A 23,713-nucleotide genomic window follows, 5' to 3' on the forward strand; every position below is an offset into this window, starting at 1 on the left:
TTCAATCGAGGCAATTTTATTAAAATTGAGTCAAATTATTCATTTCCAAACCATAATAAAAGTGACTGCATAATAGCCACTATTCAATACAAATGAATGGGAGGGATGCTTATTTCTTTTTTTCCATTCATTGTGTGTTGACTAAAGAAGTAATCAGAAAAAAGCCTAAGTTGGATCATGTACATTTGTAAGTGCATTTGATACAGAGGAAGACAATGAGACCACCGGAACAATTACAGATAATGACTGACAAAAAAGAAAAATACATTTACACATAAATAGCAGGAGCAAGAGGCTTTTTAAAGACTATTTATAAAGAGATTCTGGAGAATAAATATGTACTTTAGTGAAACATATCCTTAGTCCCTTTCGAACATAAACACCCACTTGACAACATAAAACAATCACTTATATAAAAAAAGGGTAGACACAATAGACAGAGCTTATGCTAATGTATGCTTTTGTTCCCCTAATCCTGATAATTTGTATCAAAAGTAAAAACACAGAGCTTTATAAAAGCTGGAGACTATAGTAAGAAACTGACAGGCTTTTCCCCATAAAACAAATTAATACTTTCATTGGTTAATCATTCAGTGAGCTAAACCTCTAAAACGATATAAATATATATATAAAAAAAAGTGTCAGTGAATATCGTTTCTTTAGCTGTTAATCAAATGTGCCAAAAAGTCCAGGACATGAGGCTGGCTTAACACAGTAGCAATCCTTCATTTTCCCAAATCGGGCAATATCTGTTGGAACTTGTCGTAATCAAACCCTCACAGGACGTACCGATCTGCAGTACCATTGTGGATAGGTGAGCTAATTGAACTGGAGGGAGAATTTCACAATGCATAGCACCGATTCGCTCCTCCGTGAGTCAATCAGAACAGGTGGGTTGTGGAGCGGCTGAACGTGTGGTACTTCCTCTCGAACATGGATGGCAGGTTGACCATGGAGGGTGAGTGCATCGCCTGTAGGGAAACAGGAGACAGGGGCCCTGAGTTAGGAAATGTTATTCCAAAACGTAAAACGACCCCTGGAGTGCTCGTTTTAAGGACAATGACTTGGACTGCGGGGTTAAAGATGATAAGTGCTCACTTGAGTGCTTAAGTCATTCGACGCGAGGGCTTTCTGATCACATGTGTACGGCCGGGCTCCTAGAGGACCGCTTAAAAGTCTCAACGCCGAGATAGATTGCCGTGTGGGCCGCAGAAGCAATCTTGTGTGAAGTGCTTCGTGAATGATACAAGGTCGTTTTATATACACCAGTCTTCTTTAATTACTTTTACATTCAGTCTTCCTGGCCAAATGTTGGCATTGAACTAAACGAGCGAGTGACGTCAATATCACCGTTCTGCACCCGACTTGCAAAAAAGAAAAAAAAGTTTAAAACCAAATAACAACATTGTATCAGGTGATAAATGCACCGTTCTCTCTGTCCATTTGATGCTTATTACTGCTGATGATTTTGATCCATTTTTTAAAAAGGAACCATGGATGCGTTACCGCGGCAACTTAGGGAGGCCAATGTGAAAAGTACCGAATTAAAAAGGCAGGGTGATTTCTTTGAAAGCGCTGGCTAGTTAAAATTGTTCCATATGGCCGCCGTTGAGAGACTCCCCGATGGTAACGCAGGTGTTAAATATGGAATGTTGGTACACTGGCACACGTCACGTACACTCCTTCATTAAGGCTGCTACCGGTTAATACTCGGGTGAAGGGAAAGGCCAGTCTGAATCGCCACCTGATTTATGCACCAGCAGTCATCCGCTGTGTCCTTGTTGCCATAACCACTGTGAGTCTCACTTGAACAGGGTCTGGGCAGGTTAATGAGATTTGAGTTGACGTTATGCTTTAATTGGAGGGCCTAAGACAAACAGGCAGTGGCACAGCAAGGAGCAACATAATAGGAGCACACGTGTAACCCCGGGACTTATTTGATTTTTTGTCTCAAATTTGCAGTGATTGATTTCCAAAAGGCCCAGAGTCTTCAGAGACAGAAACATGTCTTGACTTAAATATGGTGCCACACAGATGTGGCCTTTATTGGATTATATTAGTGAGAAGACTGATATTAAAAAAATAATTTAAATCACTGTCTTCGCCACATTTATTGCTTCAGAGGCCACAGCTCATAACCGAATCACGGGCTGCTGTGACTGCTCTAAAGAGACAACCCTCCTCTGTTCCAAAGGGGATTGGGAGAGACTAGCTTATGTAAAAGCTTGGAGTGAGTGTGTAGCTTGGTGCTGCTGGTTGAAGTTAGTGGGGAGAAGTGAGAGGTATGCAGCAGGAAGGAGACCACAGGAGGACTGCCCAGACAACAGTACAGCTAGAGTCGGGACAAACCTAAATGAGTCTGTTGGCTACAGTGAGTTGCCCGTACCAGAGAAATATGGTGAAACAGAATCAGCTTGTGAATATGGGTCAATGTTGATGGGAAAATTGATAGCAACACCAATCACACTAGTAGTAGCAATTTAAAGGGTAATAAAACATTAAAAACCAGTGCACATTATTATACGCGTGCCGCCCTATTTATAGTTAGAGTCACCACCCAGCACCTATCCCTGTGAGTTAAAAGGGACATGACAACCAGAGTAGGGATGCTCACGTCAGTCCGGCGGTCTGTCAGACGTTTAGAGTAGGGTCTCTTTGCGGGGACTCGGGCAGCCTGCCTTTGGGGGGTCCCTGCAGCCCCCAGGGGGAAGCCTCCTTTTGGATGGGACCCGTGAAGAAAGAGGGCCGTTGGAGTTTGGAGGGCTGGTGGGAGAGGCTTGCAGCCTAGACTGGGTCTCCTCGCAGCAGGGCGGACTAGGGGCACGGTCAGGGGTGCTGGGGGTGCGAATACAGACGGGAACGCGGGGGCGGGGACAAGGGGCGTGGTCCAGGGAGTTAGAGCGCTGCACCACGACGCCCGGAGAGGTGCTGCTGGAGGCACTAAGGCTGAACGTAGAGGTGGAGCGAGCCATCTAGTCAGAAAACAATGCATTGGAGAAGAGGGTCAAAGCAGATTGGTTTTATCCCACCACTGCACTGGTGTACTTAAAACACCAGTTAAAGAAAAACTGCATGACTCTTCAAATCTTTAATATTATATAAATCATCTTTTACCAGTCTGGTTAGGGTAACCTTGCTCAGAAAGCGAGACTTCCAAGATGGCAACATTTAAACCGCCATCACTTCTAACTCGGCAAGATGGATGGAAAATTAATAACTAAACAGATTTGTTTTCTTTAAAAGGGAGGAAAACGTTGAAACATTGTTCATTGGAAATTGCAGCCGTTCAACTCAATGGAAATTACTTGCACTGGAGGAACAGCAATTTTGACATCAAACATCGCCCATGTCAGCCAAAAAAAAAAAAAGGGAAAACATGCAGAGTGCCATTAGACTACCTCCTCTTGACTTGGAGCACGCCGTTAGCCTCTCGACTAGCCTTGTTCAAGGTCAGACCATTTGGCGTAGAGGGGTGGGTGGATGGGGTAAATAGATGGATGAATGGGTGCACTTACAGACAGGGTGGAACTGCTTCCCACATGGCACATGTTCACAGAACTGGGGCCAGGGCTCTTGTCTTCAGGGGTGCTGTTGGCCAGGAAGGCTCTCTGGAGCACTCGTTTGGGTGTTTTGGTGAAGGAGAATGCCCTTGTTACCTAAAATGGGGGTGGGGGTATAACAGTCACGCAAACACTCAAATCAGAATGTGAATGGCTTTAACATGTCTAACAGGCAGCTGTGATTTGTAATATCTGCCTTGTGCCTGTAAGGGATACAGAAGAGCTTATCTAGTTGGAAGGTCCCTTTTCATCACCTTCTTTGAAGTCTTTTTGATGACCCTGGAGGCTTTGCTCAGTGTGCTGTCCATATCCTTGGTGCTCACTTGGACGGAGTCGGGCTCAGTGCACTGAATGAGATCTTCCTATTTAAAACAGAAACAAACTTAAATAAATACATCTGTCCGATTCAGCCTGGCTGCTGAAATGCAAAGAGTGAGAAGCTGACGCCGTTTCTCAAGCAGCAGCAGCCCATTGGTATTCAGGCTGCAGGGAGGAGCCAGTGAATCAATTAAGACAGCAGGCTTAGCATGTTGTAGAGGTTTATGTCGCCGCCTAGTGGAAGGCTGACACCTCACAGCCAGGACTGCCTGGGCTTACCACAGCAGCTTTACATCGGTTTGTAATGAGGACAGAAAACATGTCAGTCTAGAGCAACAGATTTCTAGTTACCGTTCTAATTCAAAGCCTCAACAACTACATCAGGTGAAAAACATTAGGTACTTTAGAGGAGATAAACCAAATCAGCATGTGAGTCTGAAGTGTTAAAGTTCAAGTACAACTCCAGTTCTAATTACATTCATCGTTCAGATTCACAGATGACAATATAATAGGATTACAATTACAAAAACGGCCTCTGGCACAACATCACTCGTGACTGTCGAAAATAAAACGAGGGTCTGACTTTAAAAAAAATAACATTATAAAAAGTATGTCCTCATCAACCTCCAGACTAGATGTTTCAGGACATGGAGATGAGGCCCCTCAGGCCATTCCGACTACACTAGTGAGAGGCGGAGCAGACAGGGAACGTGTTGCAGTTGGTTTTCTAGGGACAACCTGTTCCACCCAGCTCCTGTTGGGCCTCAAGAGGCCCATTCTTGCTCTCTTACCGCGTCTGCCTTGCAGATGGTGTTGGCCACGTGGCGACAGAGCATCTTCAGCCAGGCTGACTTTTCCGTGTCCTCGGTGGTCAGCTGGAAACTGAAAAGGAGATTCTCCTGCTCCGTGGGCGGCCGCACTACCAGGGCAAAGGAGTTTTGGCAATCTGAGAGAGATGGGATGTGAGAGTAGGTTGAACAAGATTTGGAGAGCATTTATGGAAGTGGTCTCTTGCCAAACTAAATGGGTATTATCAACATCCACTAGCTGAAGGACACTGTGTCCATAGACTAAATCTTAAAGTTAATAAAAACATTCTTAATACATATTTCTACTTTGTTTGGGGACACATTATCAGAAAGCATTAGACAGATGGATTTACGAAGTTGAATTTGAAGAAAATAGTTAAAATAATGAATCTTTATAATGCAGATATACTTAATTTCTGCATGACAAAATGTCAGAGGTTAAAATACACTGATGTTGTCACACACACACACACACACACACACACACACACACACACACACACACACACACACTTTTTTTAAAAAAAAAAAGATTTTTACAGGGTGAAAGGGATCTTGAAGAAGGAAGGCTATCACTCCATTCTGTAACACCATGCCATCCCCTGTGGATGGCACTCGATTGGAGCCAGTTTCCTCCTACAACAGGAAAATGACCCAAAGAATGGCTCCAAACTAGAGAAGAACTATTTAGGGAAGAAGCAGTCAGCTGGTATTCGGTCTATATGAGTGGCCAACACAGTAACCGGATCTCAACCCTATTGAGCTGTTGTGGGAGCAACTTGACCATATGTTATGTAAGAAGTGACCATCAATACAATCCAACTTGTGGGAAATGCTTCAGGAAGCATGGAGTGAAATCTCTTTAGACGACATCAACAAATTGATAACTAGGATGCCAAAGGTCTGCAAGGCTGTAATTTCTGAAAATTGAGGATTCTAATTTATAACAAAAGCAAAGTTAGGACAATTATTATTTCAATTAAAAATCATCATTCCTGACCTTGTCAATGACTATATTTTCTCTTCATTTTGCTATATTTCCTATTCAAACACATTTCATGTAAATACTAAGTGGCCCCAAACTTTTGAACGATGGTGTACATAACCAGGTAGACAGTAGAGGGGACCAAAAAACATGCAGTAAAGATGCAGTTTAGGAGGATTTAGAGTACACATGATCTGTTTTGACAGCTTGGATTAACAGCTAGCCAGCTATATGCCATTTGCTTAACTCACCGTTTTCTGCACTCTCAACCACCTTTCGATTTCACAGCTAAAAACAGTGTTTTATGGCCAAATATTTTTTCCAGAGGTAACATTAATTCAGTAAATATAATCCATCTTCCCTTGAATTAGTTGACTTTCGCCCACTTGCTAACAGTAGGCTAAGAAATATATATATTGTGTCATTCTGACTGGCTGGGCCCGACCACACTTCTACTGCTTTGATTGAGGAACGTAAAACAACAAACGTGTGAAGGAGCGAATGTTATAAAAATTACTTAAAACTTTATACCATAACATTTTTTAAAAGTATATTGGCATATGTAAAAACAAATCTTGGAATTTTAAAAGTATTTAGAAAAATAACATTCAAGTATATTTATTTCAACAACTAAAAAATATACACATAAATGGGGGTTAATATTGAATATACACACAAGTATTAGAGTACAAAATACATTTCGGGTATTCGAATATTCGACTATGCATGCCCATCCCTAATTATTACATATGCCATTATGCAGGTTACTGTAAATATATATACTAAATGTCTTTAGATAACTAAATGATGCTGCTGCTATTATTCTTATGACTGCTTGTTAGCTATACCATAGAAGCTTTCCTTCTTGTGTTTCTAGCTGTTCTAACATGGTAATGGTTTCTAGCTTGTTTCCTAAATATCTTTCTAGCATTATTATGTCCAGGGGTGAATATAACTCTGTTCTTCTCTGTATTTGGGGCTACAATGAAATGGGAGAATACATTAAATTAATCCCTAGAAGGTTCCAGCAGGATCAGAATACATCTGTTGTCACTCCAAGGTGTTAGTCATAAAGATGAAGCATGTACCTGCATTAAAATAAAGTTAAATCCATTAACTCCAGTCAATCTTTGTAGATCTCATAAACTACACTAAATTTGAAAACAGGGTAGAAATGTCAGGAGCCTTATAATTCACGCTAGCATCATGCAGCTTGTTTCCACATTCCCAAATGCTTCCAGATGCATGAATTTTGTATTATTAAACCATTAGATTCCAACTGATTGTTTCAGACACAAGAACTGTGAAGATCAAACAATGTATTTAAATGCTAATTCATTAAAGTTTACTTCCCGACCCCTCCGCCACTCCTGAAAATTGTCAATAACCCTAATACAGTACATATTGACAGTGAAATTATATCCAGCAGCTCCATTACAAGGCCAAACACAAGCAGAGTTATTGCTGGTGGGAGAGAGATGTTTGCCTGATTGTGTCAAGGCCCCATTTCAGACACTGTCACTGTTGACTCCCAATATTAGGCTGTCTAGTTTGCTTGCTTATGAATTAGATTTCTCATTAACAAAAGGATACAGGGAAGACGAGGAAAAAGCCAACCAAATAAAAACATGCTCGGAGTACACCGCATTCACCCAAAGGAAGCACAAACAAGCAGTGCTCTTGTTGCTTAGTAATGAATGTTAAGCAGGTTAGCCTTTCTCCATATGAAACCTGTTCTGAAGGCAGATTTGCTCCGGAGGCAGAAATGATGTGATTGCTCAAATGACTTTTAAGTCTGAAGTGACGCCATTCAAGGTAAAAACGCTGTGGGTAAGGGCACAGATGGCAATATCATGTTGAGATGGTCCACTATTGGCCTAAACAATGAAGGTCTTAGTCTTCATAAAGCAGGGCACTAATCTGTCAAGTAGACACGATAACACCACAGGTTGTTTCTGGATAAGACAACACTGTTCTAACTACTTCTTTAAAGTTTAACATTTGGATATTAGTAGATACTTTAAGACGGTTATGCAATACGAGGGGCCCCAAAACTCACTGCCTCGCGTCATTGCGGCAATATTTTGGAACGAACATTGGCTCAGCACTAACTACAGGGAACGCTTGGATGTTGGAAAGGGTTGGCTTGTTGTGTTGTCACACTCTAGCGACTCCTAGTGATAGGGTGCCTCAAATGTTTTATTGGTCACATTGGAATTTGAGGTTCATTCTTTCAAGTAATAGCACTGAATCAGTCAGGTCACCTGTGTGTGTTTGTTTAAAGAAAACAACTCAGCAGGAGAAAGTGCAAGCTGGTAAGCTTGTTTGTTTTCTGCAAAGAAAAACAACAGTCCATAATTTCTTTAAGATGTCAAGAAGTTTGAACATTTCTTCAAGTTCACTCGCAAAAACCATCAAGTGCTATGATGAAACTGGTTCTCATGAGGACTGCTCACAAGGAAGACCCAGAGTTACTTCTGCTGCAGAGGTAGGTTCATTAGAGTTAACAGCCTCAGAAATCAGCTATTAACTGCACTTCAGATTGCAGCTCAAATAAATACTTCAAAGTTCAAGTAACAGACACTTCAACTGTTCAGAGGAGACTGTGGTAATAAAGCCTTCATGGTCAAATTGCTGCAAAGAAACCACCACTGAAGGACACCAATAAGAGACTTACTTGGGCCAAGAAAAACATGAGAAATTACATTAGACTGATGGAAATGGGTCCTTTGGTCTGATGAGTCCACATTTCAGGTTCCTACCACCGTGTAGCATTGAGACGGAGTTGTGATGGCGTGGCGGTGCTTTGCAAGTAACACCGTTGGTGATTTACAATTTAAGGCACACTCAACCAGCATGGCTACAACAACCATCCCATCTGGTTTGTTCTAAGTGGGACTAGAATTAGTTTCCAACAAGACAATGACCCAAAAAACACCTCCAGGGCTATTTTTGACCCCCCACAATCACCTGACCACAACCCACTTGAGATTAAATGGGATGAGCAAAGAGAAGGAAAAGCAGTCAACAAGGGCTGCGCATGGGTGGCAAGTCCTTCAAGAATGTTTTTTTCTTCTTCAAGAAAGCATTCCAGGCAACTACCTCATGTTGACAGAATGCCAAGAGTGTGCAAAGCTGTCATTAAGGCATAGGGTGGCTACTTTCTGAATAGCCTAAAACATATGCGTTTTGATTGGTTAAACACTTTTGGTTACTAAATGATTTTTTTTGATGTCTTCACTTTAACGCGGGGAAAAAGGCCCAAAACATTTTACAACACTGTTAGCCTACACCTGGTGTTATATAAGCGCGTGACAAATCACATTTGAACCAGTGAGATCAGCCGCCAAAAGAGATCCACATCACAAAGCTTAACTGCAAATGTAAACAACACTGTCTGGAAGGTAGGCAGGGAAAATGCCAGGATCTATGGCTCACTCACCATCCGTGTCCTGCAGATCCAGGACCCTCCTTATCTGAGAGAGGGGCATCAGGGTGATGTGTTTGAGCTGGGCTGCGGGCCGCGTCTGGCCCACAGGGCTCCGGAATGAGCTGATCACTTTGTGTCTCTTCCTGGCAATCTACAAATACAGAGCCACAGAGACATGCACTTGAAGTAGGGGAAGACTTCAGGGAACCTCAAGCCTTTAGTCCGGCCTAAACTCTCCCCTAGAAGTGTGAGTGTGAGTCTCACGGGGAGGGGTCATAGCGCTTACGCTGAGACAAATCGATAGGGCCTTTTCATAAAAGGTAAACGGTGCAACTTGTTAGCCGCATGTTAAATTGGCCAGGACGGAGGGGCCGGGGGAGGGGTTCTGGTCTGTCCAATGAGGGCAGGGAGAGGGAAGATATGAATACAGAGTAGTTGATCAATGAATAATTTAAGAGCGTAGCCCCTGCTCTCCCAATGCTCATTACCAGGCTGTTCTGAACACTCCTGGACCAGGCCGGCATCAACAACGCCCATTCCCGGATTTCATTGCAACCTCCCATTCTAATGCAACACTTCGCTAATTAGGAAACAGATAAGAAGCTGTGTCAGCAACGATAGATTGCACACACATAAATAATTCAGTTTTTTTTCCCCTCAAAAGTCTCCCTGCAATTGAATTAGAATTTTTTTGCAAAGCATCTTAAGTCCCAGATGTCATGAAGGGGAGGAGCAAGCGAGATATTCTGAAATGACTGAGGGCGTTGGCATGGACAGCGTTTTTCGGGAGCGTTGTATAGTCGGAACCCGGACAGCCATGTCTTGGTCATCAGCCATTTGGGTGACCATGCGTTCAAATATTATAATTTTCTCCTTTAAGGCATGATATCTGCCATGCCTGCCTGGAGGCTATGATCTTCAGGTAACTGACGCGGGCGTTACCTCAAGACAGTCGTTGAATAGAAACAGGGTGACGTTTTCACCCCGGTCGCAGGGTTGGTCTCCCAGGGCAATGGTCTCCACCCTGTGAACCAGGCTGCGGTGTGACGAAAGCAGGTTGGCCTGCAGGGATAGAGACAGGATGAATATCACACACCCAAAAGACATCAAAGCAGCCATTTGTGAATAAATAAATTAACACAGTCACCGGAAAGACATTCATGATTCAATGACAGGCCATATTCGCTATTAATGAGTTGTCTACACATTTTTAATTTCACTGCACGGCTGACGAAGGGGCTTTCACATCTCCTCCTGTTAGTCGTTCAAACCCCCCCACCGTCATTAACTGTGTTTATTCATTTGGCTGCACTGCTTATTCAAATGGAGATAAATAGGTCTATACTAACAGCACAGTGCTGGAGGTATACTAATTCAATCCCTCTAATATCATCTTCCACTATAGTCACGCTAGCACACAGAAAAATGGGTTGGTTCACACATACAGTTACTTTTGGTTTGAATGGAGCTTGAATCGCATGTTATCAAGTTGATTCTGGTGCAATAAGCCATGCATTTACAAGATACTAATGTGAACCGTCAGTGTGAAATATACATCCCAGGGAAATTCGCTGAAATAGATAGGGATATCTGTCTGAGTGCATAGTGGGGGGCCTGGCACTGCTGAAGAGCCATTTGCGGATTAGAGGACTGGCGCGTTCCAGTGAGTAAGCAGCTGACTTACAGGACAGCCGTCGACTTCGTAGACAACGTCAAAGATCTGCTTCTGTCCTTCGGTCTTCCTCTTATCTTCGTTAATGTGACTGCAGAGTTAGAAATGTATTCAGACCAAAGTGCCGCTACAACGACTTCCTAGGCAAACGCAGGGAATAGTGGGCGTGGCCTCAACTTAACAATTGAGCGCAGGCATGTCTGGTGAAGAACAGAAGACTCACGTCATAACCTCCTTGAGCGACTCGATGGCCTTCTCTAGCGTGATTTTGTCAGGCCTGTCGTCGGCCGTGTGTTTTTTTATATCTGCAGGAAGGATAAACACAGTAAAGTCAAGAGCGGGCAGATTTGACAAAGACAGATTTTAACACCGGATAACGGCTGGGATTATTTCTGCCTCCTACTGCAGGGCACAACGCATTCCAAGGAGTACGTCCATGTGTGTCACGCCTACAACCCGCTGGTCAAGACGATGCAGTGGTTGTGGGTGGTACCGTTAAGGAGGAGGGCCACACTAGGCAGTCTCTGCACTGGGCGAATCAGCAGCTCCACAAGTGTCTGCCGCCCACACTCAGGCTTCGACTGATTGATCTGTAGGCAAGGAGACAGCGGTTGAAGCCTGACAGGCAGGTCGCAGCTTATACTCAAACACTCACGCCGACAGACAGACATTTCCTCAGAGCTTATGGTACATAAGTGACAAGCCATGCATGACCTTTAAGTTGAGGCATATAATGGTAACTTTTAGAGCCCCAATAAAATGGAGCCTATTTATAAATAGACACCAACAATACTTGATATAGCACACATGAATGATTAAAAAATAGAAATAAAAATCCAACTATGTTGGTAACTAGTTTCTAAAAGCAACAAGGCACCTCAGAAGGTGTTTTATTGCCAGCTGCCAAAGAGGTTTTTCACTACGCCTTACTGCTTCAACAGTTTGGCCAGTGGAAACGTACCTTCAGGAAAGCATGGAACCTGGGCTTCTGCTTCTCACATCTCACTATGGTGTCCTTGCTCATCTCAAAGAAGTTGACAAAGGGCGGGTATGCCTTCACCAGGTCTTTAGACTGACAGACAGAGGAGCAGCCAAAAGGCCCACAATGGTTCAACACAACATATTTACATTAAGGTCATTTGGCAGATGCCGTTACCAAACGTACCCCTCTCCAACGCTTACAACTGATCTTACACAGGTAGAGTGCCTGTTACACTTACATATTTGAGAATGATGTCTCCGACACTCTTGTCTTCGGACCAGTCCATGACCAGCTCCTCCAGATCAGCCTGACAAAAGAGTCAACAGAGTTAAAGACAGCATTTAGACAACCTGTTGGTCTGGTCGTTCAGGCTCGGTCATCTTTGACATTTCAAGGCAACAACTACCCACCTTTATCCTGGTGTGTACATCATAGATCTCTGGGATGCTGCCAAAGATGGTCTTGATTTCTTCCTGGGCCAAAATGGGCCCTCCAACTTGGTCCTCTTTTTCCAAGGGGAGTTTGAACAGCTAAAAGGAAAAGACATTTCAGGTGAGCCTCAGACAGCCTAGAACCCACCATTTCCTTATACAGCACATACAAATGGGCAGAGGTCAATCAACTGGCTTGGACTTATAAAATAGTTGGTATGGATAAGCAATCACTATGTCAAATTGAATAGTAGTTGTGCATGAAAAATGCATTTTCTCGGGAAACCGAATAATGAATTTAGAGGGCAGGTATTAATTGCAATAACCCACATTCCCTCATAAGTAAGAATAGGTGATAGTCAACTGCAAGAAATTATTCCCCTTCAGCCTGGAAGCATTAAAGCTATTACTTGACTTTCGGGAAAGGGGACAAAATGGCTTATAATTGCCAGTGTCCTAAAGAGGCATTTTAACACCACAAGTGGATCACAATGGAGGAATGGCTATTCCACTTTTCGGCAGGATCTTTCCTGAGCTGACTGTAGATTGCAGAGGGCGTGAGGGTCGACTAGTCAGCAGTCTATGTGAAAGAGGTGACGCCAGCCATCTGTCTGAGCAGGCCTGGTGCAGTGTACTGGGCCATGGTACTAAGGACACTGCTGGGGACTGTGTCAAAGTGGGGATTGGTGAGAGGATATGTCAACGCGGGTGGGGCGGGGCGGGGGGGGGGTCTGGTGCTTGTAAAATCCGGTGGTGCGGTTTGCAGACAATTTCCAGGGAACCGAGGAGATGCCATAGCAGAGATGGAGAGCCGCCAAAGTGAAAGCGATGGGACAAAGAATGGCCTGATCAACAGCAACAACAAACCTTCAAGACCGTGTGCAGAATATCCACGTAGTTGCTCTCTGTCTGGTACAGCTCCTTGGAGACCTGCCATCTAGCGGACTGTTTCAGGTTGGTGGGGGTGGAGCTCTTCGAGGGCCGGGAGTGCTCTGTAAAAGAGCCAGGGAGGTCAAGAGGTGAACTGTGATGGATACATTGGGAGGGATTATCTCCGTTCGGAGGTGTGGTACTTATTTTTGACTTCCTCCGTGGCTCGTAGTCTAATTCTGACAGGACAACATGCACTGCAAAGGCTGCTCTGTTTAAGCTTTGGGGGTTTTAATCTTAGCTAGTGAGAATCATTTTGGAATGCAACAAAATAAAATGCATTTCAAAATAATGTCATCCTCTACACACCAGCCACAGATTTATTTCTAGTATGGTGCCACATAAGATTAACTGCTCAGCTCTGGTAACCTGTCTTCTCCTGCCCTGCGCTGAGACAGACTGACTCCTGGGACCAGTCCATCCATGAAGCCTCAGTGGCGTGGCACTGGGCTGGCCGGGGCCAGGGACCCTTTGGGGCCCCTAGGATCCCTTCTTCCAGCCGAGGGATCGGGGTGCTAGTACAGTGGAAAGGCCACTCATGGTGGGTTCCTCCACTGGTTCTGTCCCTTGTACTCCTCACGCACCTGCCAGCCTCAGCATGGACCCTGCTGCGTTCTACACTGTACTCTGAAAGACAAACCACCAGCTCACAGCCTGGTTCCCTCAGCCCTGTGAAACCCGCGTCAGCCCCGGGGCAACATGACTGCTGCTCTCACCTGCCAAGTCCTTGCAGGTCTCCGGGGTGTTAGAGATATCCAGCAGCGAGCCCATGGAGACCTCGCCAGAAGGCCTCTTCCGGGGAGGAAACGGGGAGATCTCCGTTCCCTTGGTGAGCTGGGCAAGGGTGTCCCGGAGACGCCGCCTCTTGCGGTTACTGTTGGGCGTGTTGAGGGACAACAGGGACACTGCCTTCTTCATCACAGGACTGTCCATCTGAGTGAAGCAGAAATAAGGCACATGGTGATGTATGGATTGAACCCGGGAGTACAGCGTTGCGTCATTTGGTCATTAGAAACTGAAGTTATAATCCTAGTAAACGGAAACTAGATTTGCCTAACTTATCACCGTGGCCATCCAGCAGTCAGACTAGGAAGTGTCAACAGGTTGAAGTATACCGCCCATGTTGACATGCACAATTCATGGATTGTCAGAATGCGCTAATTTAGTTTCATTACATTACATCATTTCTGACAATCCAGACAGAGACGTCTGGCAATCACGCTACATGATAGGAAAATGTTACCAGAGCAGCAATATCAATTTGGAAGCCATTTCAATACTATGACATCGAACATTTGCATTTGAATTCAGTTGTTCAGATTGACCCAACCATATTTCTTTGAAAAGGGAAATTCAGGATGCTGGCAATCCAGTTCTAAACAGTGAACATTCTATAGGCTTCTGGAACGGCACCGCTAACAAGAAATCAGATTTACTCAGACAGTCAGAAGCGTACTTTCTCGTAGCAGTACATGGACTCCCCAGCTCTGGCATCCATTTGTATACTTCCCCAGAACCACTTAAACAGGAAGAGAAACAGAGTATTAATACAACAAACATCAGTGCTCTGTTCAAATCATTTAAGTAGTATAAAAAAAAGAATATATTGATCTATCCAAGTGAGCATCTACTGACACAACCAAACACATTGAACACAACCAAAACGCATTTCAATCGTTATTTTCAAGACAATTACAATGTAGATGTGACAAATTGAGGTGCGTAAATGCATGACATTGTGTTACACAAGTCCATTTTTGTTTAAACACCAACAGCGTTCATCTCTGACTTCTGCTGGTTCGGTGGAGCCTTCGGATGCCTGCTACATGCAAGTGATTTACCTCCTGCTTGACAACATAAAGCCTCTTTGATGGTACAAATGGAAGTTCCTTGACAGAGTTTTCTTCCACCACCATGTGAGTGCATTTCTCATCTCCAACCTCCAAGTAGCGACCACCTTGGAGAAACACACTGGGATAAGGGTTTCAGAAACACCAAAAAGGACTCACTCATATGAGGAAGAGGGGAAAACAACAACAGAACATTAAAGAGGAATATGTGCATTTAGAGCAGTCTTAGTAAAGCCTAGATGGAACGTATCAAACAATGAGAAAAATGCTGAGCGACACCAGTTAGATGATTATCCATTTCAAATGACCTTGCATCCAATCAGGGGTTGAGATGACAAAAGTGACAATTGATTCAATCCAATTGAAACAGAGCATCACTCTTCCCAAAGAACCTTCTGCACACCTGAACTGGATTTTGAACAGGACTAATTGGTAATGTCTGAGACACGGTGAGATGAGATCACTTTGTGAAAAGAGCATTTAGGTGGAGCATGATAGATTCAATGGAGGAACCAAATTAGGATAGCACCTATTAACAGTCTAACTAATAGGAACCCAGCAGGTTTCAGGGCTAATACCGTGTTTTAGTGTCCTTTCCTCCATGTTGACCTTGTCATCGTCGGAGAAGCCCAGAAAGCTCAGCACGCAGTCTTGAAACGGGGGCACTTTGAACTCTGTGCGAAACGCTTCATCTCCGGCATGGAACTGACTGTAAGAACATGGGATGTCAGCACTCCTACTTCTACATGACGACATTCATTAAATTACCCAAACCATGTTTAAAAACCAAAGTCTGTTGGGAAAGGAGGGGGAGTGCAGTGGGCCTAAGACAGTGTCTGGAGGAGGTACTTGCACATCATCTCGATGTTCCCACGCCTTATGGATCCATGTCGGGGTGAGGATGGGTGTGCCCATACACACAGCAAGCTGTTAGAGACAGAGAGGAATGTCATATCATCATCATCTACTCTTTAAAGCTGTGGGCTGTGTCTGATATGTAGGTAAAAAAAGAAAAACTTCCTCCTTAAAAGCCTGGGATGGGTGGAAAAAGCCATGTGTATTGAAACTGACATCATTCTTGTACTTTGTTAAACAGTAAGACATTTTCCAATGTAAAATGTCTCAGTCTGTCTGTCAACAGAACCAGGCTGCTTCCCCCCCCCCGTTTAAAGTGCTGGAGCAAAACACATCTAAACAAGTTAAGCTTTCACTTCAGAAAAAGAAGGGGTGTTGAGGAAAGCGAACGAAACTACTGAGAATCAATAAACCGAAAAACTTCAGCTGGCAACTGAAATGTCATGTAGGGAAGAAAAGAAGCTAACAAGAGTTAAGAACAACTCCCTGAAGAGAATCTATCGACTTCAAAGACCAAGTGATGGAATCTATTAGTGCTCAGCTAGTTTTGATGGTTTAAACTGTACTGCGGAACTAAGTTCGAAGAACTTCAGCCTAAAGTACAGGGGGGAGGAAACAACTTTTGGATTAGGCCTACACAAGCTAGTCCATGTGGGAGGAAAGATGGGGTCTTCTGCAAACCTTGTACTTCTCGCCATGAGTTGAGTATGCAATGAGATGAGTGACTTTAGCGCTGAAATCTTTCCGAATGGCACCTCCCATGTGATGCACCAGATTCACCAATTTCTTCTGCAAAGGAAAAGGCACGAGTGACATTTGACACAGACGACTATCCCTCTCTGTAACATGCTACTTGGTATGTGCTTGGTGTAATGAGGCTGCCTCAGCCCAAAACCTTGACTGTTACAAATAAGAGCCGACTCGGGACGCCTTCCACTTACAACTTCCTCTTTGTTGCGGAAACCGGTGAAACACAGTGATAAGTGCAGCATGGTGGTGGAGTACAAAGGACGGGAGAAAAACGGCAGGGGCTGCGGTGAACAGGAAACAAACATGGATTTTAAAGGTCTCAGTTAAAACAGAGCTCATGCATCACTTCCTCCACACATTTTCAGGAGATTCATTTGTTGTGTGAGGGGGTGGATTTAATGGTCAGTCGTAGTGTATCTAAGGCCGATGCATGTTAAAGATGCAGCATGTTACATAAACCGAACCATTTTCAGGGATGCCTTTTGGCTATACACTGCCACCTTTACCAGTGGCCAGAAATCCCAGAATGCATCTACTCTGTCGTTACATATTCAAGTTACAAGGTTGTGTAGATGGTGGTGGTGGGTGGGTTCTCATTCTGTAGATAAGGGAGGGGATATGTCATTCTGTGGTTCATATTTTAAGCCTTATGTGGCAGCTCAGGTCCTCGTTGATGTATTCCACCGTAGATCTACATTCACCTCACAGCGGTGACTGAGGAGATCTGCAGTGATCTGTGGCCAGAGGTGGGTGGTTCCTCTGAAGTAACCGGACCATGTTGAGCAGGTGCTCTGCTTTTCTCAGGGTTCACGACAACAATCGAAACCATCCAATAAATCTATTTCACGTGAAAGGCCAAGTTTTTCGCCTACATTGGGCTGTAACAAAACCTCTCATCTTGAACTTGTGAGGGGTGATACATGGCACCGTGAGGCATGCTAGTGAGCAGGTTTATTCTGGGAAGTGATTTGCTCCTCAGTCCTGGTCCTTACCTCCTCTCGTAATGCACAGTGCAAAACAACCGGGGGCCCCACGATCCGGTTATCATGTTTGTAAAGGTAGCTGTAGTCAGAGGAATCAAAGTCTTCGAGAACAAACACTGTCTCAAACTCTGTGTTTTCACCATCGCCAAACTCTTTCACGTCATCAGTCTTTATGCAGGAAATATTGATATCCTGTTGATTAAAAAAGAATTAATGCCCGACAAATCTCAAGTTAGGTTTAGTTAGAAGAGTAACTATAGTTAAACAGCAAAGCTCCATCTTAGGTTATTGCAAATCTCACACAATATTTGACCTCTGGTAACGACCGAGCCCATTTTAGTAACAAACAAGTCCCACATTGGCCGGTAACTAGTGGAAAGCGTGAAATACAGGTGTTGTACAAGACCAACTCCTCCACATCAAAACATGTTGTCTTGGTTATTGCCCACACCCATCTGTCCATGGCAGCAAGGCGGTGGAGACAGCTCACTACTGAGACAGCTTGTTACAGAACACATGCCACCATATCTTTTTGTGGAGGTGTGAAAAATGTGGCGCATAGGTACACAATGAAAACAACGAATGCTATTAAGCCATAATCCTTCATTTCACTCCAGTAAAAATTCCAGCTTCCAGGAGAAAATAATTCTGTGGATTTTTGAGTAAAATATGTGCAGCGTAGAGTCCTGAAAATGATTGGGGAACATCTGAGTGGGCTGTCTCGGGACCTGTAAGTTCTTTGGGCGGCACACTCAGTCGGTTAATGAACAAACACCACCCATTTCATCAAAGCTGTCTACTGATAACTGTTCACAGCAGGCAATGCGTTGCAGTAACCGGTAAAGAATCACATCAGGAAACGTAACTTCTGCTAGAGACTGCTCTAATGCGATTAGACATCTATTCCATTATATTTAATTAATGAAACAAATCAAATTCATGGGCTATGTTAAAGTAGAGTACACAAGCAGCTCTTCCTTAATAAGGGGTTTTAACATTGTGATCTGCAGCTAATCATGAGTATACATTATCGATTTAAAAATTGTGAAAGCAGCACATTTAGGCGAGTTCACAATAAACAAGAATGTGTTCTTTTGGGACTTTGAAAGCCTTAAATTAATTTGCAGAGATGGACGGACAGACCGACAGAAGCCATGATGACATTGTTCAATGCCGCGTGAAACTATTTCCAGATTGTATTCAGATAAAGGTGTTATTTGATTCTGATTAACTCACTAAATCCAGTCAGAAGCAGAAATTGATTCAAGAGCACTTCACATAAAATCAGAGATAATGGAGTTGAAAAAGGTGAACTTATGCATGACACCTGTAAACAGTATTCAATAAATAAAATCCTCCAAATAATTATTCCCACCATGAATCAGAAGGCAAAGGATTAAAGGAATGAATGTGAGCATGTTAGATCAATATGTTAGAGACAATTAAATCGGACAGCAGGTGTTAACAAAAGAAACAAGTGACATTTACCAGTAATTGTGGGTACAGGGCTGCAGTCACACACCAATCACCCCAAGATTGACCATGCAAAGAGACCCCCATGGTGTATTAAAGCATGCAACAACACTCCAGGTCCGGACAGAAGACATACCATATTGACTATAGATTTTATCAATTTCTCGCCAGCCTCGGCGCCAGGTTCCCCGCCTTTAATCTTAACCACAGGGACTTCCATTATTCTGACGGCCTGTAAAATGAAGCACTGGTGTCAAGCTGGCGACACCAAACTGACAAATCTCAGTACAAGGGGGCCTGTGTCCTTGCAACCCAGAAGACAAGGACTTCAAACAAATGTCAAATGCGATCCAGGGGGGCGGGGGATTCAGCTAAATTAATAAAGTTCAAAGAAACAGGAGGACTTTTTTGACGATTCAGTCGGCAGACTTCCCCCTCTGATTAAGCCATTGGCGGATGTGCCACTACTACAGATTGGCAAACGAAATGGATCATTTAAAGAAGCCTTCAGATCTGACAAGCGTCTCAGATGATCTCCGGGGGTGAAAGCGTTTTTATTCCCCAGAAGTTAGGCCTGTGCCGCCGCGGCTTCACCTTCACAGACAAAGCCCATCCTTTCCTGCCTCCCTCCCCTGACTCGCACCACAGACACAGCTCCCTTCCTGCCTTCATCATGAGGGCTTTGACAGCAGCGGGTCTCTAAAGGCTATGGACAGGACACAGTCTGAAGTTTAACTGGAGGACCATTTTGAGATTCTTCTCATCTTGGCCCAGACAAGCCAGCCCTCTCTCTCTTGTGCATGAGCTCAACTTTCATAGTACTGGAATAAAAATAATGGAATTTAGGGCTAGGTAATCTCCCCTCGTTCTATCAAATCACTAATGTAAATCCCCTCTAAACACCACAACATCTTGCGACTTCAAATTCCTTATGAGAGCATACAATTAAGCAGATAGTTAGCCTAAATTATATGATTGCCAGGAGGACAAGAAGATTAACATAACCAACAGCCATAAGCTGTAAACAAATCAAAATGTCCTTATTTATATGCAGTGGCAATGATTTAACAACTCTCCAGGAAGAAGTAGACTGCCTAATATCATTCCTACTATTGGAGTTAACCATTCTTATCGCTGCATACAGATGTAAAAGCTTCCAAAATGCAATTTATTCATAAAGGTAGAAGGCTAAAGACTCAGCCACAGGCCAAATATTGTCATACTAGGCGGCTGGATGACCGGAACATAATTCAAATAATGTGTACAAATTGAAACCAACAAACCACAAAACAGCATTCCATGATAACATTAAGAAACAATGTCATCTTATTACTGGGAATGCTTTAGAATAACTAGCTTGGTGGGACAATTTCACCACCCAGTAATAAGTAGTATGCCTTGCTAAATGAAGTAGTTTTGAGTAAAGTTAATGCTAGAAGGAACACCAACTGTATTTATCTGAATGCAGTTGAAGGAAACCGTTAACTTAGCGCAGATAGTCTGATGGGTACTATCCAGCTCATAAAATCAGGTCAAGCAACTGTTCTAAAGCTGGGTAGCTGCTATTTTAGTCATACAAAGATATACATATTAATCAATATTCTACACATTTATTAAAGGATTTTGTAATTTAGTGTATTTTCCGGAGTAGGACATGTATTTTCCTACTTACCCAGAGCTGGACAAACTGATGGACAGCCTTTTTATACTATTATACAGTTTACGTTGCACGGGATGCACAGTTTCAATTCATGAATTTGGGCGATGCCAATTCCAGGCAGGGACAGAGGTGAACAATGTCGTGATGTGAAAAATGATTCCAAGGGCCTTTAACAACATCTCAAGGTGTCCACCCAAATATGAATCTAGGACAAACTATCCCTTTAACAAGGTAAATATTGATGACCATATCTAGCATTGTAAGCCTATAAGCTTAAGTAAGAAATGCCATTTGCTGCTTTTGAAATGAGCTGGCTAGTTTCCCTGAAGGTCCCAAGCAATTGCACTAAGTTAACCCTAGATTACTTGCAGCAAAATGCAAGCAGAGAAATGTGGTATCATTAGTTTGTCTGAGTAGCTATGTATGAAATTATGCAGAATCCCCAAGTATCTCCCTAAAATAAAAACAACATTAACCATGCAATAATGTTTTCACTATGATAACCTACACAACAGGGCAAAAATATTAGGTAACACTACCTGCAGTGCTTTGACAAGTGCTCCATTTTTGCCAGCTTCTCCCACAAGAACAACTCTGGTTACGACCCGAGGCAGCATCTCTAAAACAGAATACAGAGGACGAAGGACTCAGTTAATCTCCAAGGTAATGTAAAAGCAATCATAGAAAGAAGTCCTTCCTGTTTTGAGTGACAGCCTAAGGTAAAAGGCAGTTAAAATCACACTGATTGAGGGTAGGGGAATCTCTTGCCTTCCATGTCTTCGGAGCCCAAACCCAGGAATACATCCTTAGTTGTCTCAGCCATCCTGGAGTCATACACAGAGCAGTCCACCAGAAGGCTCCGAGCTGTCCCCAAAGTAACTATGCTGCTGTCAGCCATGGCAGTGTGACAAGGGTGGTGTCACAGTCCTGTCCAAACAATCCAAAGTTAGGAGTGAGACCTTGGGGGAGGGGGTCAACTGCCAAACCAATTGGAATGAAAAAGATGGAAATAAATATTATTTTGAGTCTGAACTGGCTTGGTGTGGTGTTGATTTGATACACTGTCAACCGTATATTGAAGAACAATTTGCCACATTAAATGTGTTTAACTTTGATGGCTACATTTAAGCATTGTTAACTAACCATCTATGTGCACATTGGTGTCCGAGTTAGGTGGAGCAAGAAAAAACCAGGTAAACCAAACGGTTCGCTGGCTAACGACGTTAGTTCGACGTAACTAAACGTCAGCTATTTTCAGGTTCGGTGTCCAGATTGGGTGTTAAATCTCACCGTATATTAATCGTCAAATGAAATGTTCCCGTCCCTCAACCACAACGTTGGATTAATTTACACACAGTAGCGAGTTACGAACTAGCAAAAAGCGCAAATGTCTGAGTGAATTCACAATTAAAGTTACGTTATGGAAACTGTCCGTGGCTATTTGTAAAACGCAGCCAGACTGGATAATGCAGTTAGCTAGCTATAGTACAGGCGTACGCAGCACAAGAACGTGTTAAACTTTACCTGAATAACTTTAGTCAACACGCTTACTTGGTTAATAAGGGGCTACCTAAATAGCACACAAATAATGTAATTACCTTCTACAGCTATGTTAATTAACTAATGTTATTTAAACTATTCATATATAGAAGATTAATAAATAAAAAATTGAATGACTTACCTTTGGAAGTAACAAAAAAAATACTCGTAGGTTACAGCGGTAAACTGGCTAGTCGACCAGTTCAGCTAGCTATATTGCCGCTAATAGCACACTGCTATCTCCGGCAGACTTTTATATTTATCCTTTCTCTAAAACTATCTATAACAACTTATAGTGCAAAAACAACATTTGTAATCCCTGTTTTAAATTTTAGTTAATGCATATTGAGAACGCGGAATAAAATGTGATACTCTAGATTAAATAAATTGTTTTTCAGTCTAATCCATTTTGTTTTGGTCATTGATTGTACTGTATCCCTCTGAACTGAATTCAAAAAGCAGTGCAAACAAGGTGGCTGTAATCTGATTGGACGACAATGGGAAAGCATGCGCTGAAGCGGCAATATACGGTATGTGATTGGCTCGTGGATTCAAACTACGATGCACACATGAAGATGGACAGAGGGATGGTATTTCACGGTCCAGCTTTTACACATAATTATGCTCGTTAATATCGTGCTTCCAGCGGTGAGCTAAGTGAAACAAATCTCAGCCGGGAAACATTAAAACATAAGATTAGAAATTACTTTTTGAAGACAGAGCGGAATTAAAGGGGCATTATGTGTATGGTGGCATAATGCTGCCATGAAAAAAACGAGACCGCTTGTACTAAAGATATCTTTATTTTGGTTTTTTCTTCCTTGCTGTCAAAAGAAGCTTAGTTTGTCGGTTTGCTTGACTTAATTTTCTCGTTTAGAGGCATAGGGAGATATTGATTGGCATCATCTCATTTCATGGTGTCACTACGATCTGGCCCAGGGGTTTGTCAAGGTGATGTTGGTCAACATATTTGCTTCAATTAGCTCTACAAAAAATATATTTGCATTTATTTAGCAAATATTTATAAAAGTCATCTTGTCCTATATATATTTACACTGTTATCAAAATGGCTGTGTCATAAGCCTACATGAAACACAGACCTTATTTGAAGGGAAAATGAAAAACAAGTGAAAATATGAAAACCAAGTGAACAAAAATGTTACCAGTTTTCTGGCCGTTGACAGTAGGGTGTGTGCCAAAATGTAATGAGATTTGGAGCTATTTATTATTCCCCCTGTTCTGACCAGAGACCCTGTCCTCACTAAATATAACAGCCCCATAGCATGATACCACCGTCTTTAACAGTAGGTACTGTGCTTTAAAAATGTATCCCCTACGTTTCAGATGAACTGATTACTCTGTTATATCATGGTTTCTCAACATTGAGTATGACTGTGCATTTATTGGCTTGCAATACCTTTATAGTTAATTAGGTGTAGCCCAGATCACATGAATAATAATAAATTATGACAAAGTTTAATAGCAA

General features: G+C 42.9%; 1 protein-coding gene across 5 annotated transcripts; it reads right to left on the bottom strand.

Annotated features, from left to right (window-relative positions):
• Positions 1–22,701, bottom strand: ect2 (epithelial cell transforming 2). Of its 5 annotated transcripts, none has more exons than XM_010871942.4 (26): positions 22,370–22,699; positions 21,457–21,615; positions 21,228–21,307; positions 19,165–19,260; positions 17,565–17,747; positions 16,764–16,853; positions 16,504–16,611; positions 15,821–15,894; positions 15,546–15,676; positions 14,959–15,074; positions 14,574–14,636; positions 13,834–14,050; positions 13,055–13,179; positions 12,167–12,286; positions 11,995–12,063; positions 11,736–11,846; positions 11,268–11,364; positions 10,998–11,079; positions 10,787–10,865; positions 10,045–10,164; positions 9,115–9,253; positions 4,670–4,824; positions 3,815–3,922; positions 3,516–3,656; positions 2,615–2,972; positions 883–971 (listed from the first exon to the last, which is right to left on the bottom strand). In XM_010871942.4, exons 2-25 carry the CDS (start codon positions 21,584–21,586, stop codon positions 2,640–2,642), a joined length of 2,967 nt encoding a protein of 988 aa, XP_010870244.2. In that variant the 5' UTR covers positions 21,587–21,615; positions 22,370–22,699; the 3' UTR covers positions 883–971; positions 2,615–2,639. The 5 variants fall into 5 exon arrangements, with proteins under 5 accessions (XP_019904575.2, XP_019904576.2, XP_010870244.2 ...); XM_010871941.4 differs by having other exon boundaries at positions 21,457–21,665; XM_020049016.2 differs by lacking the exon at positions 2,615–2,972 and having other exon boundaries at positions 1–971; positions 22,370–22,701.
• Between the last annotated feature and the right edge of the window lie 1,012 nt (positions 22,702–23,713).

Source organism: Esox lucius, chromosome 8 (genome assembly GCF_011004845.1).
Source record: "Esox lucius isolate fEsoLuc1 chromosome 8, fEsoLuc1.pri, whole genome shotgun sequence".
NCBI lineage: Eukaryota > Metazoa > Chordata > Actinopteri > Esociformes > Esocidae > Esox > Esox lucius.

Coding starts and splice junctions, on each gene's coding strand:
- ect2 (XM_010871942.4), bottom strand. CDS start 21,586: ATGGCTGACAGCAGCATAGTTACTTTGGGGACAGCTCGGAGCCTTCTG. Junction 21,308..21,456: donor GGGCTCCGAAGACATGGAAG/GCAAGAGATTCC, acceptor ATTCTGTTTTAG/AGATGCTGCCTCGGGTCGTA. Junction 10,165..10,786: donor ACGAAGTCGACGGCTGTCCT/GTAAGTCAGCTG, acceptor CTATCCCTGCAG/GCCAACCTGCTTTCGTCACA.